The sequence below is a fragment of the Chondrus crispus genome, genomic scaffold (assembly GCF_000350225.1).
Source record: "Chondrus crispus Stackhouse genomic scaffold, scaffold_13, whole genome shotgun sequence".
Classification (NCBI taxonomy): Eukaryota; Rhodophyta; class Florideophyceae; order Gigartinales; family Gigartinaceae; genus Chondrus; species Chondrus crispus.
Window position 1 is genome coordinate 255,993 of NW_005179004.1, and position 16,533 is coordinate 272,525.

General features: G+C 51.1%; 4 protein-coding genes; all 4 read left to right on the forward strand.

Annotated features, from left to right (window-relative positions):
- Positions 1-1,047: 1,047 nt before the first annotated feature.
- Positions 1,048-2,232, forward strand: CHC_T00002213001 (hypothetical protein). XM_005713423.1 is given in 2 exon segments: positions 1,048-1,269; positions 1,270-2,232. The coding sequence occupies 1 exon segment, from the start codon at positions 1,048-1,050 to the stop codon at positions 1,267-1,269; it is 222 nt and encodes a 73-aa protein (XP_005713480.1). The 3' UTR covers positions 1,270-2,232.
- Positions 2,233-2,528: 296 nt separating this feature from the next.
- CHC_T00002214001 (hypothetical protein) lies at positions 2,529-2,666 on the forward strand. Its single transcript, XM_005713424.1, has one exon. The coding sequence runs from the start codon at positions 2,529-2,531 to the stop codon at positions 2,664-2,666; it is 138 nt and encodes a 45-aa protein (XP_005713481.1).
- An 8,574-nt stretch (positions 2,667-11,240) lies between these two features.
- Positions 11,241-11,525, forward strand: CHC_T00002215001 (hypothetical protein). Its single transcript, XM_005713425.1, has one exon. It carries the CDS (start codon positions 11,241-11,243, stop codon positions 11,523-11,525), a length of 285 nt encoding a protein of 94 aa, XP_005713482.1.
- A 4,806-nt stretch (positions 11,526-16,331) lies between these two features.
- The window catches only part of CHC_T00002216001 (hypothetical protein), a 324-nt gene continuing 122 nt past the window's right edge, over positions 16,332-16,533 (forward strand). The window contains exon 1 of the mRNA XM_005713426.1: positions 16,332-16,533. This exon is cut by the window's right edge and continues 122 nt beyond it. Coding sequence (XP_005713483.1) covers positions 16,332-16,533 — 202 coding nt within the window.

The following is a 16,533-nucleotide window of genomic DNA, read 5'->3' on the forward strand; positions in this document are numbered from 1 at the left end:
GTGCAGGTCGCTCTCTCGAACGATACTGCCCGTATAGCTTTCAGTTACAGCCAACTGATCCCTCGCGACTAGTACAACGTTTTCAATGAATGAGAGAATTTGCCTTTCTGGAAAATGATATGCACTCTCGTATTTTGCCCTGTACCTCAATCCTTTTCATTGTATACTCGATGACACACGCGCGATGGGCTTATAACAAGAGGCGAATTCAAGCAATGCTTCATACAGTGGACCCCTGTCTTTTGTATCCCCGCCTACGGAGCATAAAGCATCCCAATTACATGACGCTAACATGCTTCAAATGTGCTTCTGCAAGACTTCCAACTCTGGAAATCTTGCGATTGCGTTGGAAACGGTTGCCAAAACGTCGTATCAAGTTGCTTCCACCGAACGAAAAGGAACACTACAATATAAGCTTTGGTCTACGTTGCTATGTGTACTTTGCTCATCCACTTTTAACGTTTCGATTTTCAAGAAGTTGATCCAACAAACTGTCCGACATCACGGCGGGCAATCTCTTTCCTGAATAAATGAGTGAACAGAGGCGGTTCACTATTTTCACTGTTGTTCCGTGTAGAAATTCCGCACACGGTCCCGCCATTCTTCTTTTTATACTGACTAATATCATTTGATCGATGCCACCAACTAATGAAGCATTACTCGGGAAGATGTATTCTTCCACATGCAAAGATGTGAAGCGGAAGCGGGACCTATCGAGACTCACGAACCCGATGGATTCCGCCTCCGTCATACTCCAATCTTACATGTTACGGCTAGCATACCACATTCTCGCTCTTCATTCCCGTGAGCTGCATAAGTGGATCCCTCAGGGATCCATGGTACGAACATCGGCCAGACCTAGAAAGCGATATCTATCGAAGGAGATGCAAGTATTCGTCGTTGTACTGTACATCAGCACCCACCCTCCTATACACCATCCTTGAAGAACTTCTTTATCTTGAACGCCGCTCCATTCTTGGTGATCCTGTGGGTTTGGAGAGTGCCGTCGTACCCGCACCTATGCCTTGATGGAAGAAGAATACAGATATGCGATGGGCCAAAAGCCAGGCCTTCTTGCCGACCGGAAACCCAACGCTGCACAATTGCGATACTTCACCTCTGCAATCCTGTATATATAACCACCTCTCTCCACACCAGGGATCTCCTCGTATCCATCCTCCACACAACTTCCCATCCACGCTCACCACGGAAGAGCCAGCACCTATCCAATTTCGCAACCGAACACCGACTCCCTACCACCTACAATGATCAAGCCAACGCTCTTCCTCGCCGTTCTGGGCCTCATCGTCGCCTCCGTCTTCGCCGCAGACACCCCAACTGCGGCACGTGCGGTGCCGTACTACCCACGTCACCGCCCGAGATGCCCCTGCCGCTGCATCCTGGGATACTACGCTGAACAGAGGGCCACCCGGATGTGCAAGCGTCGCCGGTTCCTGTACAGCTGCTCGGTGCAGGACTGCACCAAGCACTACCGCCCCGGAAAGACTTGCTGTGATGTTCACAAGCCATCAGTTACGCCCACGCCTACCCCATCAGTTACGCCCACGCCTACCCCATCAGTTACGCCCACGCCTACCCCATCAGTTACGCCCACTCCTTCGCCCAAACCGAAGTGCCCTTGCGTCTGCACGCGCAAGGGAGCTGCCCGCCGCGACTGCCACTACAAGCCGTACTGCGAGGTCACACGGTGCCCGGAGGATCACAGTAATGATCACCATACCCACCCCTATGGCCAGTACTACAAGCCGAGGCCGAAGTTCCAATGCTGCTACAAGCCGCACTATTAGGCCATGAGCGGGTCCCCGTCTCGCGTTGGGCGTTGAATGCTGGTAAGAGGTGAGAAAATGAGTGTGGCTCAGTAGTGGCCTCCTCAGTCAAACGGCACAAGGTCGCCCCTGGACACATATACTCTGCCCCATATTGTCTGTAGTTCAGTTCCATCTTACTGCTAGTAAACTGAGCAGTTCATGATTTGATTAGAGCAAGGGTTGTATTGAGCAGGAGTATAGGATGTGACACACATAGCCCAATACGCAGCGCCGTCAGTCCTTGCCTCATCGGGTGGTTGCGCCAAGCTTCCTCGGTTTGCAAGTTAAGGAAGAAGAGTTTTTCTGCTTGATAGCATGTGGAGCGCGAGTAGCTTTTAGAGTAAACCTCATGTGCCTTTCGAAGAACACCCGAGGCCCAGCTTGTAAAGTTAACCTCTCAGTATTGTGATGGTACCCATACACGTGGACACATACCACACATAATACACGTACCACGATCCACCGACGACGGAGTGAGACCGCTAGACTTAGTGTAGAGGAAGACAGATCACGAGTAAAGACGAGGCTATCGTTCCTGCACCACAAGTGGGTGCAGTGGGTGCATCCAGAAAATAGCACTCTATCAAGCAGAAACCAGCCTGTTAAGACACTCAAACGGGGCATGTTAAGACACACCCTGAAAAACGGGGCATGTTAAGACACACCAAAGCAAACTGCACCCTGAGGGTGTGTCTTAACATGCCCCGTTTTTCTGCAGTTTGCTTTGCTTTGCCCAAAGAGGTGATTTGGCGTGCTATGAGTGGCTCCTACGTTTTAATTTATGTGTTTAAGAAAAGCAAGGGCTTAAGAAGCATTCGGTATTTGTTAAGAATTTAAAAGTATTCCTGGCAAAACCGGGCAAGGCAAAGCAAAAACCAGCCTGTTATGACACGCCCTGAGGGCGTGTGGGTCCATCCAGAAATTGCCAGATTACCACTTTACCACTTTTTGGCCAATCGTCGCTCAGAAAATCTGGCGGACAGCCGCCACTTCAATTAGAAGAAGTGGTGCCGCTCTCGTGGGGTGGGATCACTTCGCCAAATCCCCTGAACAAATACTGTATGTTCAATATTTGAGAGAGAGCCTGAAATATAAGGGCAGAGAAAAAACAGGCAAGTGCATCTACATTACAGTAACGTACAGAAGTGTACGTACAGTAGGTTGCTAATTTCTTCAAAATCACTCCAAAATTCACTGTCAAGCGGGCACATGCCCTAAAATAGCTGTGGGCCATTGAATGTACTGCTGTGACAGATCCAAGTGAAACCTATTACACGTCGTACAACATGCGTCACCTGCCACCGACATTGATTGCCACCGGCATGGATACCGAACGGGCGGAGAACCGACAGAGAAATGCAAAGCTACAGAAAGATGAAGTCGAAGACTTCGGAGTGTCGAGCAGTGGCTACACGATCACTCAGCACTACGCACCCATTGCAATTAGTACGTAGACTAGTGCAAGAAGTTATCAGCAACGGCCATGATAGAGAGAGCGAGCATCAGAGGGGCGGCGAGAAACCCAGGCAGAGCTACATAAGCTAGCACGGTAGACTAGATGATAGAAAGCAAGAGTGGATTGAGGGCGACAGCGAGAGAGCAAGAGAAAACAGCAACAACGGGATGACTGCGTCACCCGGAGCACTTGTGCTCATTTATCGTGTTCGTAGAGTAGCGCTTCACCATTCGCCTGCAACCCCCCCCCCCCCCCCCCCCCCCCCCCCCCCCAGTACACCGATGACAAACCAGGTTGCTACAACTGCACATATTCGCAACGCCAAGAGTGGAAGCATACCTTTCCCGCCCCCTCTGCGAGAAGACCAAGAACGACGAACAACGACAAACAAAGACTAACAACAACAAGAGAGATAGAGATTCGGAGAGAGAGATATGGAGAAGACCAAGCTCCGCTTTGCCACCGCCGCCTACTCGAATCCGAAGAGCACCCCCCATTCCCAAACACCATGGCTGATCCGTACAGTATCTTGGGCCTCACCGGCCCGGCTGAGCAAGCCGTCCGCCTCATCGCAAGTCTCATCGAAAGACATAAAGCCTACAAGGAAAACAAGACGCTCTCTACCGAAATGCTCACCGCCTACACCATCTTGCAGGCAGACATCACGGCGCTGAAAGACAGGCCGATCCATGGAACGTCGTCGCAGCACACGAGCTTGCTCCAACGTGAAATCGAGGACATCTCAAGCTTCATATTGAAGTCCTTCGCTGAGCTGCGGAAAGAGTCGGACGACCCAAAAGCGAGACTCGGTGCGTTCGCGTCTGCAGTGGGAGATAGAGAAGTCCTAGAGAAGCGCAAACAAGAAGCGGCCCGCCTTCACAACCGTATTGTACAAGCGAGCACAGGCATCGATACTCGCTCGGCCGTCGAGTCGATCAGACGAGGTACGGGTGATATATTCAGGGTGTCAATAAGAGCCGAACACAATCCTGCGTCGATATATGTAAAGCTTGATTCTTGTAGGAGCGATGGCCTACCGAACACGTGTGAGGCGCGGCTAAAAGCAGCTGTGCTACGGAGAGATAGGAACAAGCAAGTGGGTGCGACAGCAGTGGGACAAGGCGGAGTCGGGAAGACATGTGCTCTACGAGCGATCGCGCACGATGTTGAGATTATGGCAGAGTTTTCTAGAGGAGTGTACTTCATGTCGTTGGGGAAAGACGGAAACGTGGGACGGCTGATTGAAGAACTGTGTCTAATTGTGGACGCGTCTGGTGGCAAGCAGACGGCTGTGGAAATGCGAGAGCAGAGCGAGTTTGAAAGGGTGTTAGCGAGGGTACAAGCTTGGTTTTGTAGTCATGTGTGTTTGTTCATCATTGATGATGTGTGGGTGGTGAATGATATAGACGCGAATCCTTTGTGATGCAAGATCGATGCTCTGGTTTACTGGGGTCGCGTGTCTATCTACCTTACAGCCGCGATTTCATTAAATCATGTTTTTGCGCGCAATTGCGCGCAAAAACTGCCAGATAATGCTGCAAAATGAAAAAATCACCACTTCGGCCTTCTTCAGGCGACCCACCAATAATCGCGATCAACCATCCAAATCGAGATCCCCCATGCCTTCCTAGGGTCCCTGTAGCCCATCTCCATCATGGAGATGTAACGTGTAAGTCGTGGCTACCATTGTCCAAAGTCGTTTCTTCATGAAGAATCATGAAGTTTCTCAGTTTCTGCATGAATAAACAAGCAAAAAGCAAAAATGAAAAAACAACCCGAAATCGCGGCCTTACAGTATGTAGGGATGGTGGCGATCCGTAGGCCGGCGGCGATCGTGGTGAGTTGATCGCTGTTGTACGTGTGCAACGTGTGTGTATATGGCTCTCATAACATCCTTCAAAAGTTGTCTGTTCTGGCTGAGGGCCTCCTTTAAGACAGCATGGACGGGCATGTGTGGACATGCATGGACGTCGGCCTGCACCTGATTGGTCTATATAATACTTTTCTTAACAGTATGATGGCGCACACAATGTTAAAATAATAGCTTCCATCACTACCGACGTGCCATGCAAAACAAAATCATTGGCTATCGCCACTGGATAAGTGTGAATGAATTCAATGTAGATCCAATTTTGCACATATCGAATTCAGTTTAATCATTTTATTGATGCTCCCAAATGCCACTATATTTGAAAAACGGCGGGAGACTGGCATCCGAAGGAGATGCAATTCGTATCCCAACAGCACCCACCCAGAACCCAACCTACCGCGGCCTGCCCTACCAACTCCTCGCTCCCTTCGCTTTCCGATCCCCATCACAATGACCACACAAAAGTCCCCCCTCATTCTCCGTCGCAGTCCTCGTTTCCTTAGACCATGTCCCTCGTCTCCGCCATCTCCAAACGCCCAAACTATGCGCGTGCTGCAGTTTACGCACAGATCAGAGCAAGAATCTTTTCCTCGCTCCGCACATAGTCCTGTCGATGGCTCCCAAAATAATTCGCCAATGGAGCCATTGGCAGGTGCTCGCGTTCTCTCAGTTGACCAGCGAGCAGCTGGTGAGTTCAGAGCCTCGAAAGCCGATGATAAGTGCGCGGCATTCTCTTTTTTGTCAAGCCTAAATGTCAAGCAACTAAGGGTCATATTGAAGGAATGGAGGTGGAAACAATCAGGTAACAAGGGCACCCTCGTCGCTCGAGCTTTTCTACAGTTACAAATTTTTACTTTATCTGGACGAACAATTTGTGCTGCAATGTCTTCGATCCCAGAAACGGCCAGATTCGAGTCTTGGCTTCAGCAGCGTGTGACACTCGACCTGCGTTCTCCGCTCTACTTTTCCCGTGTTCCCGCCGATGCCGAGCTATTCAAGCTTTTGGAAGCGAAAGAGGTTGAAACGTTCAAGAGAAAAAAAGGAAACTTGGAGGAAGCAAGACAAAATGGGGATCAAGTTGTGAGAAGTGAAGATCACGGTAGAGAAGAATTGGACGAGACAAGTGGCAGTCAGAGAGAGGCTGGTCCGGTTAGCGGATTGGGCACGTTTAGCATCAGCGAATTCGCTCGCCTATGCGTCATCATGCGGGATGATGAAGACGCGAAATGCGCCCTGGATGGGACAGGGCAGGAGCTGACAAGGAGTCAGCTGGATGCGGGTTTTACGAGAGACTCATACTGGGGTGTTATAGAAGAGCGCTTTAACAATCCTAATTTGCGCCTTCATCTCAACATGGTTGGGAATGTCGACGAGGTAGACTCTAAGGTGGCACCGCCTTGTCATCGGTCGGCTACATTTTTGAAAGAAAAATTTCTGGATGCACGGAGGTCCTTCACGACGTGTGTGGAAAATTGGTCAAGGTCTGGACAAAACAACACCGGGAATTTTAAAAGTTACGCAGGGACTCGGGGGGGGAGTTGACCGCGGAAGGGAAGCGGAATGTAGTTCTTTTTGTCTGCGCACGGAAAGGAACGGAAAATGAGGACACCCGGTTTGCGAATTTGTGCACGAGGGTGATCCCATTCGATAGGGGATGTGACGAGGGTGGCAGTCAGGGAACCAGCGGGATGTCGGGACGGGGAAATCGCAGGAGTTTTAATCGGGGGGAGAATTTGTTTGAGCACTCGTGGAGGACCTATTCCGAAGCAGCAGTTGCGGAAAAGCGAGCGAAGGCCGCTGAACGAAAAGAGAAGGCGTTTAAAAAAAGGAAGACCGAGATAGAAAATTCGAGAATGCAGCAATTACATCAGCGCCAATGGTGTGTTGTGTCCATGGGAAACCTTTACAAGACTTTAAAAGCCCAGGGATTGGACCCAGATGAGTCTTTTGAGGAGTGCGCAAAACTCCAAATGGAGGAGTTAAAAAAGGCGTTTTTAATGCCGCAGTCCCGACCCATGGGCAATCTTTGCAATGGGCGGCGGTCTGACGGGGACATGGTTCAGAACCCACCTTTTGTCAGCAGCAATTTGCAACAGGAAGAAGAGATTCCCCCGGCTGACTGTGAAGCGGCGATAGAATAGGATGAGATACGCTTCAATAGATCATGATAGGAGGATGAGGCGTTCCTTAAAGCCAGTAAAGACAGTGGCAAACACCGGCCCCCTCGAAGGGGACGACGATAACCTGCCGGAGCTATAGTTTTCATATTTTGTATCTCTGTACACTTCTTTGACGTTTTCCCAGGCCATTTCCTCACCTGCGGCAGGTGCGGTAGCAGCTGCTGCACTTGCGACCCCTCGTAGAGCTGTCATTAACAACAAATATTGCCAGCACAACCCCTACAACCCCAAGGCACACCAACCCAATCGTACATCCAATATTACCTCCTTTCTGTTCCGAATCCTCGACACTCGCTGTCTGCAAGTCCGAAAGCTGTGGGTTCATCAGCTGTTGAATAGGCCTGTAGCTTTGATCGAACTGCAAAATATGTTCCGGGTCAACTCGTAGCCAGCGTCCGACCTCCCCGACATTTTTGACGGTGGCAGACAATGCAATGACACGCAGAGACTGAACTTGAGCAGATGATATGTTCTGCTTGAGTTGGTCGCTGGTGACAAACATGCGAGTTATGACAGATTCAAGTGTACCACCTCGTGAGTTCCCTATATGGTGGACTTCATCGACGAAGAGCAAAGCAATATTGGACAAAACGCCGGGTACTGCTTGGGAACAAGTATTCCTCGTGAGGCTATCCCACTTTTCAGCAGTCGTCAAGATCAGGTCAGCATTCAGCAAGATTGAATTGGAACCTGCCGCATACACATCTCCTGTCATGATTTCAACCCGTAAGCCGAGAAACGCATATCGCCGTTTCCAGTCATGTCCCTTTTCCATGCAAATGGCTTTAGTGGGAGCAATAAACACCACCTTCCTGGGTAAACCACTGGCAGGTAGGTACTTTTTCTCTAATGAAGTGAGAGCAAGATGCAAGTAGCGAAGAAGGGCAAGTTCAAAGCAAAGCGTTTTACCAGAACCAGTAGGCGCTGAGACGAGCATGTTGCAATCGCTGTCCCATGCCTCAATGCATGTGACTTGCATGCGATTGAATGTATGGTAGGGTATTGCAGGTGTCAGATATGATGGCAATATCGAGGACACCTCCGAAGCCATGAAGTTAGTGACGGTGACAACCGTCCGAGTGTCGAACGGGAAATTATGCCAGGCCTGAAGAACCAAAAAGACTATACGAATGTGTTGTCGTCGTTCTCACCATTGGCAGGGTGCAGAGGGCAGCGTCAACTCTTGCAAAACAAGCCATAACAATTCTTCAGAAAACTCAGGGTTTGTTGCGGTTTCGGTTGAGCTACCTAGCGATTGAAACGAAAAATTTGTAGCCCCATGCCGAATCGCCGACGTTCTGCGGAGAGTAAAAGGTACACCAAAAGCTGTTCCCGCTAATGTAAATCGGTTCGACTCCTAACGCGCGCGCTGAGACGCCGGATCTCTCACCGTGATTCTGTAACCGTGATTGCGCCCAATATGGCGTCGTCGTCTCCATATCGGAGAGCAGACACATTGTCCCTGGCACTTCACTAGCCCTCACCGAATACACCCGCATCGCGCGCCTTTCGTCAGTGCAAAACGCAAGCTCAGAATATCGCCCCAGAGCCGTCCGTGGATCAAAAACCACTTTCATTTCCGTCGCCCACCGAGGCATTTGAACCTTGAACGTTTGAGACCCACCTCTCGGATGTGGATGACTAGTAGATTCATAACAAGCGGTTCGCTGTCGAACTCGCAATAGAAAACTGTACCGGTCTCCGTGATAGGCATGCTCGAAGGCGGCGTTACCAGCCACTACGTCAAAACGATACTTCAAAAGCATCTCGGCCGGTGGAAATGATCCAAGCGGCTCTACCTCGCGAGCGAAAGTCTCCGTGTCGAAATTTAGAATGCGCAGGTACCCCGGCCGACAAAACCTCTGCAAGCACTCTCTGACTCGCTTCTTCTCCCTTTCAGACATTGCCGAGACAGCTTTTGGCGGCGAAACGCTGCATTGCATGCATCCCCATTCCACAAGCGCTTGCCATATTTCATATTCTGAAGCACCAAGGTTTTCTTGCTTGACAATGTGCAGCATAAGGTCGACAGATAATTCTTCATACGGGGCACGCCAGAGTAACTTGGAACAGTTTTCGGCCAGATACTCTGTGAGCCTCACGACGAGTAAGCGATTCTGTTCCGAGTCTTGGAGAGCACGATCTAAGACGGTGACGATTTGACGCACATTCTCCTCGTTTCGAAGGTAGGAAAAGACAATGCTTTGCAGACTACCGATTCCAAGCTGCGCAGATATCGAGCAAACATCATATATATCTGCAGCTTGAAGGGCGATTGTGCCGGTTTACACGTATTCCAAAACCTTTCTAAATACGGGCAACGAAACAGAGTCGATAGGAATCTCCATAGTAGAAGTTTTTCAATTATCAAAGGGAAAATCCCTTTGATAATTGTTTGTGTGGTTGAGCTCTCGCATGTCATAGACCAGGCCGTAATCCGCACACGGAAACAAGGGAACATAATCTTCGTTCGACACCGGCAACCAGACTGCCACTCCCTCCGGCGTTCCTAGTATCTACGCTTCCGGAGATGATCCTGGGTCTTCTTCGTCAGTCGGTATCACCGGATTGGGAACGTCGACTTCAGATGACGGAGCAACGGGAGTCGGTGGGTCGGAAAATAAATCAGGCGAGTCGTCAACATCTGCAGGTCGGCTCGGAAAGACTGGTGAAGCCGAGATGGAAACCTGCGCTGCATCTGGTGATACACTCGGTCCTATTGGGTTGAAACTCGATGATGGAATAGATGTCCTCGTGAGTAGCATTGTGACCATACTTAGCGTAGGTGTTGCTGTTATCGTGGGTAGTATGCTGTTGATACTCGAGGAAGGTCTCAATGTCTCTGTCGGTACGATTTCGGTTCCGCCTGGTAAAGGCGTAAGATTCCCGGTTGCAAGGGTTTCGGAAACACTTGAAGAAGGGATCGGTGTTTGAGTCGATAGGTTTTCATCGAAACTTGATGAAGGCGCTGGTTTTGGTGTTGGTGTTGGTATTAGTGTTGGTGTCCTGATCGGTGGGGCTTCATTGACACTTGATGAAGGAGTAGGCGTCCGTGTCGGCGAGAAGTCGTTCACACTTGATAGGGGCGTTGGGGTCTCGGTCGGTACAATTGCAACAACACCTGATGACGGCAGCGGTGTCCCAGTCGATGGCAGTAGTGGGCTACCAGTAAACAACGGTACCGGAGTCCAGCGCCAGTAGCAGGCTAAGCGCATCCATGACGTGCTTGAGACGCACGGCATCGCGCGTGCGGATCGCTGTGAGGTTGTACCGCTTGCTCTCGCCCAGTAGCAGATCCGTGAGCCGCACGAGGGTGTTGGGCCACGCCGCGTCTAGGCCCTGCGAGTGGCGGCGCAGTGCAGCACCGTGTGCGGGGGGGCAATGTTTTGCTGCGTCGTGCAGCCGCGCAGTGTCACGAGCCGCAGCGGCCACGCCCGCCACGCCTCGCAGCGGCCGCGCCCGACATGCCGATAGCAGCACGTGATGCGCGCGGCGGGTCGGCAGCGAGACGGCGAAAGTAATGCGTCAGGGGGTGGGCCACGGAGCCGTGTAGAAGAAGATGGTGCATGGGAGCGGCGGGCGTGGAGGTTCGAAATATTTGCAATGAGATCGACAAGGATCTGTGTGTGGGTTCCTCGAGTAAAATGAGGACGCGCTGGGAGTAGGGGCAATCCCCGTACTTTTGAGATAGCGTATCGCTATTTGAGTGCGCCTGAGACCCGTTCACATGCACCTCTACACCTCCACGAGGTAGTCGCAATCGGTCCATCTTGCTCCCCACCATCGAGCGACGATCTCTGATTTTCGCCAGCTCTCTGTACAACAGATGAAGGCTTAGCGGTGCACGCTGCTCCTCGGAGTACGAAACCCCTCCAAGCTGAAGCCTTCTCCGCCGATAGAATGGAATGGCATGTGCCTGCGGCAACGGGTCGAAAAACTCGACCAAGTCCATCAAGGCCGACTGCGCGAAATACAGTCGTGACCCAACTCGATCGCATCGTCTCTTGCTTCGCGAAGTACGTCGCACGAAGGCCTCCAAAGTCTCAAAGTCTCGGATCACAGGCTTGTACCAGCGCGCGACGGTTGCATCTACTTCCAGAATACGAGAAAATTCTCGGAACGAAAGGACCGCGTCCTGCCCACGCCTCTCGTTTTCTGCTTTATCCACGAAATCCAATTTCCCGCTGTAGAGCTTGCGATGCAGGAGCTCGCCAAGGACAGCTTGTGCACGCGGTGTAACACGTAATGGGCCGGCGCGAAGAGCCGTTTGCCCATCAGGCGGGTGGAATAGATGCTCCGTCATCTGCATCTCGATAAGAATTTCGTCGCTTGCCGCAAATACACCTTGAATCCTACCAAGAATATTGCTTAAGACTCTATCTGCTGCATGGAAACCATAATCCAAAATAATGCTCTCCTGCTTGATAATCTCTACCATTGCGAAGTATCGACCGAGCAAATAGGCTGAATATGCTGGAGAAAGAGAGCTGTCAAGACCTTTCTTTTCCACGCGGTCCCAGTCTGCATCCACGATAGAGTGAATTCTGTCAGCGAGCTTTGCAGCGCTTTTCAGAATAGAGGCTGACAGCTCCATGTACTTCTTTCTCAGCAGCCGCTCAATTTCGTCTTTCTTAGCCCTGGCCGCCTTCTGCTGTGCGGCAATGGCAGCCATCTTATTGCGACGTGCGTTGTACCTGGTCCCTGAAATAGTAGATACGGTGGAGATGAGAGCGACGATTACCGGGGCTGGGACAAAGTGTAACAGCTCCCTGACGCGATCTGTTAAAAAGCCGTATGCCGTTCTGGTGACTGTGGACACGATGCCAGCCGGTAGTTCGATGATTTTCTTGAAGCTGTGGTTGACTTGCTCTAGTTGCGACTTTTCCTCTGGCATGACAGGGTTGGTGTTTCTTGACCCTTCGGGATTCTTACCCCCGCCGTCATCTGGTTGGCGCTTACCGGGACCGTCGCCTCCGTTTCCAGATATGGCTGAGCCAGAACCAGAACCGGAGTCCAGCTGAGGCTCGTCTAACTCAGAGTCCGTTGCGGTGGGGGAGGAAGTGGGAGAAGAAGATTCCGGTTGTTTGTCCCGTGATGATTCGAGTTCCTCATTAGAGTTGGATGACGTCTGCGAATTCATCTGAAGCGCAAATCTACAGCTATGTGCAACGACTGGCTGGCAAAAACAGGGAAATCAGCCGCACGGAGCGGAACGGTGCGGCCGAGATCAGGGGTACCAACATATTTCCCGAAGACGCTGCACTCACGGAAGGACCCGTAGCACTAGGCGACAGCGTACACGAGATCAATGGCACGAAGATGCTCCCCGTCACCTGCGGGCTCACCGATACATGCGAGCCAGGAGATGTCGATGGAGTGGCGGAAATCTGGGGCAGCAGCATACTGCTCGAAGCTTGAGGACTGACAGAAGAACCAAACCCCGGAGAGACCGACGGCGTCTCTAAAGTAACCGGCAACAGAACACTTGCACTTGCCACCGCGCTTGCTGACGGCGAGCTGGTACCTGAGCTGATGGTGGCACTACCAACCGGTACCTGATTTGCGCTGATAGATGCGGGAGCACTCACGCTTGGTACAGCGCTCTCACTCGGACTCGGCAGTGAAGATGTAACGCTAGACGGCAGCGCGGAATCATCACACACAAGAGCGTCTGCATCGATTCCATCATTAATGACGCTTCTGATGTCGACACGTTAATTTGACAGGACCTGTACTACGTTGGCGCGATCCTCGCACACAGTGCTAGCGGCGTCCGATTTTCTGACTGATGTCAGCGCTGTCAACAGCGCCCGAGCCATGAAACACCAACAACCAAACCGAAAACATCCACATACGCCACCGCTTTACCCTCGTCGCAAACCCCTTCTTTCTTCCTACCGCATCCGTCTCCACAGCCGAGTGCTCTTCACCCATCTCGAAATACCGCTCCCGCCCCTCGTATCGAAACCTCACCTTTCCATCGTCCCCTCCGTGCATTCCAAACCCATTCTCATCCCCATCATGCCGATGAAGCGCCATCCAGAACGCCTCCTCCCTCCCGCCTCACCGCTTCACAACCACCCGCCTATGTCCTCCAAATCTCTCCACCCGGTGAATTTCCCAGCCTCCTATCGTCCTCACGTTCACGTCCGCCTGCTCTGTGCGCTCGCTATACAGTCGCTTCCATTCATGCATCGCTTCACCACCTAAAGGAAGGACGCGTAGCCTTGCCAAACACACAGCGATCGACATGCGATCAACACACACATTCACGTCGGGTACGTCGCATGACGGCATTTTCGGCTGTACGCAAAGCTGAATGCCGGCAAGGCTGGTGAGACCAACGGTAGTAGATCAAATAGAGACTGGGTTTGCCACTTGTCGCGAAATCAATTCCACATCCCTTCCGTCACTACTTGCCTGATTGGCCAGACGGTTGCACTTGATAAATTGTTCACATGCGTTCATGATCTACGCTGTAATGGTGCAGCGGTACTTCAGGCCGTTCTCTGCCTTTCTCCTTAACGATTTGAACCAACCTGTCTCGCTTTCTGGAATTAGAACCATTCCTGACAGGCAGAAGTGTTCCGTCGTGACTGCAGCAATCTCTCTCGTATCTGCCCTGAAACTCACGAGCCAATTGTCTTGATTCCTGGCACCACTGATTGATGTCAGCTTCTAAAACTTGTTTCTCGTAGTCTGTTAGCTGATGGGTCAACACAGAGCGCTCTCTGTCGTTTTCGAGCACAAAGTTGTGCAGCTTCATTAGCAAACAAATAAGGTTAGTGCTTTTGTTTACAGAAAACTCCAACCCACCACGTAATATTCTCCAACGGGCAACTAGCATGCCAAATGCCTGCTCTACGTGCATGCGCAAGGAGGATAGAAAAAAATTAAAGTTGTCTTGGTCAGTGTCAGCACCCGATTTCGAAAATGGCGTGATTATGTGCTCTGTGCAGGAGTACGCCTCGTCTCCTACAATGTAGTAACAAGTGCCGAGGATGCCCTTGTCTATTTCCCGTTTCAGTCCTGAAACAGAAAAAGCGAGAGAATCGTGTGTTGAACCTGTACAAATTGCAGAACAAAAACGAAAAATATAGTCAGAGTCAACAAGAGCTTGAACCGGGATCGCATAAAAACCTTTCCGACAATAGAACATAGCAGGGTTTTCTTGAGGTTCGGGCTTCTTAATTTTAACACAGATTCCGTCTACCGCACCAACGCAACCCGAAAGCGGATTCACAGATTTCCTTGAAGTTTGAAAGCGCTTTGCAATGGATCGCAAACCTGCGCTACTAGAAGGAAACCCTTTCAAACGAAGCCGCGTCATCAGTGCCTCACACGTAGAATTGAATACTTCGTGCAAAGTACTCTCTGCCACTTGATAGGCAAGGACAAGGTCGAGGTAGCTTGCTCCGGCTAATATTCTTAAGGTGATTCCCAGCCTAACTGCGGGAGGAACTGTACTCCTCTCGATATTCTGTGGCCGCCTTGAATGGTTTGTCAATGAGATCTTGCACCTCGTTTAGCAACAGAGCAAATGCTGCTTCTGACATGCGGTATGACTTTCGAAACAGATCAGGGCCTAGTGCTCTCGTAATGTCGTCAAAGGACACTGAATGTCGAGATGGAAGGAGACGCTGAACATATGATTTGGGTCGGCGCTTTCCTGTGAACTTGGTCCTCATCCAGTGGTACGCAGCCCCAGCCACGACGACAAACGAATCGGAGTCCGAAGATGTTCCTGATGACGAAGAGCCTGGGGATCGTGTCGTCATGATGTGCTATGGGGAATGTGTGAGGGATGGATGAATGAAGGATCGTGTGAGACGATACGGTATGATGCACCCCTTGAGCCAATTTACGGATCACGGCGCGCTGGCACAATACATTAAATTATTGGACATGTAATATTTTGAAAATCGCGAACATATACATCCAAACATGGCTGTCCATGCTGTCTTAAAGGAGGCCCTGAGACTGCGGGGGGCGGCAGGGGAAGGAGGAGCAGACTACTGTACTCCACGAGGGATAAGGAGCTGCGTCAGATTGGGGAGCGGGTTGCTTTCAAGCCGAGAGAGAAGGTAGGGAAAGAAGCAGTTGACATGCTTGTGCACGCGAGTGAGTCGAATCGAGAGGAAGTGGATGATGCGAGATGCAAAGAGGCCGTGAGTGAAATACTGAAAATGTGTGGCGGATTGCCGCTTGCCCTGCACGTAGCGGGAACGAGTGTGAGGTACATGAGGGAAAGATGGGAGGGAGAAGTGTCAGAAGCATGGGGAGCGTACCGTTCGAGGATGAAGAGTCGCAACACGATTCGCGGGGAGAGTCCGAAGGACGGATATTCGTCGTTGGATGGGGCATTGCATTCGTCACTAGATATCCTGGAGTCGGATGTGGGAAGGAGTGGGGAGACGGTTGATGAATTTTCGTTTCGAAAGATGCACCGGAGTCTGTGCGTTATGAAGAAGCAAGACCGGATTCCTTTAAGTTTGGTTGGAGATTTGTGGGAGATGGACGAGGAGTGGACAGAAAGGTGTGCAAAGGAGATGGAAAGGGTTGGACTAGTAGAAGTGCAGTATGAGAAGGGTTGTGGTGGGTTGCGGGTGCATGATCTGACGCACGATTTCGCGGTGGAAGAAGCGAAGAAGAATGAGGGTGTAGAAGAGTGGTGTAAGAAGATGGCGGATGTATGCAGAGCAGGAGGAGGGTTGCTTGCAATGAGTGAGGACCGAGACGGAGAGGGCAAGAGCGCACGGGAGGAGGATGTTTTCGAGAATATATATCATGTTTTGAGACAGGGTGGGTGTGTTGAGGAGCTGAAGAGACTATTTTTGAGTGCGCGATGGGTGAAGACAGTGATACGGAGAGGCGGGGTTTGGCAATACGAGGAAGCTGTGAAGGGATTGAGTAGAGACTTGAAGGGGAAAAGAGGAAGCGGGAAGGCGGGAATGGGGCGGGGAGATGAGGATGCAGTGGATGGAATGGTTTTGATGATGCGGGCAGGGCGACTGAGCGTACCGTTTTGTGGTGAAAACAGTGCCGGGATTTACTTTCAACTATATGGGCGAGTGAAGCACAAGGCACGGGATTCAGGTTGTGTGCGAAAGATCCTAGAAGAAATTGAGAGATACGCACCACGGCCGTGGGTGCGGCCTGTGAGTGAGTGTGTAGCGCGAGCCGATGGAGGGTTGGTGG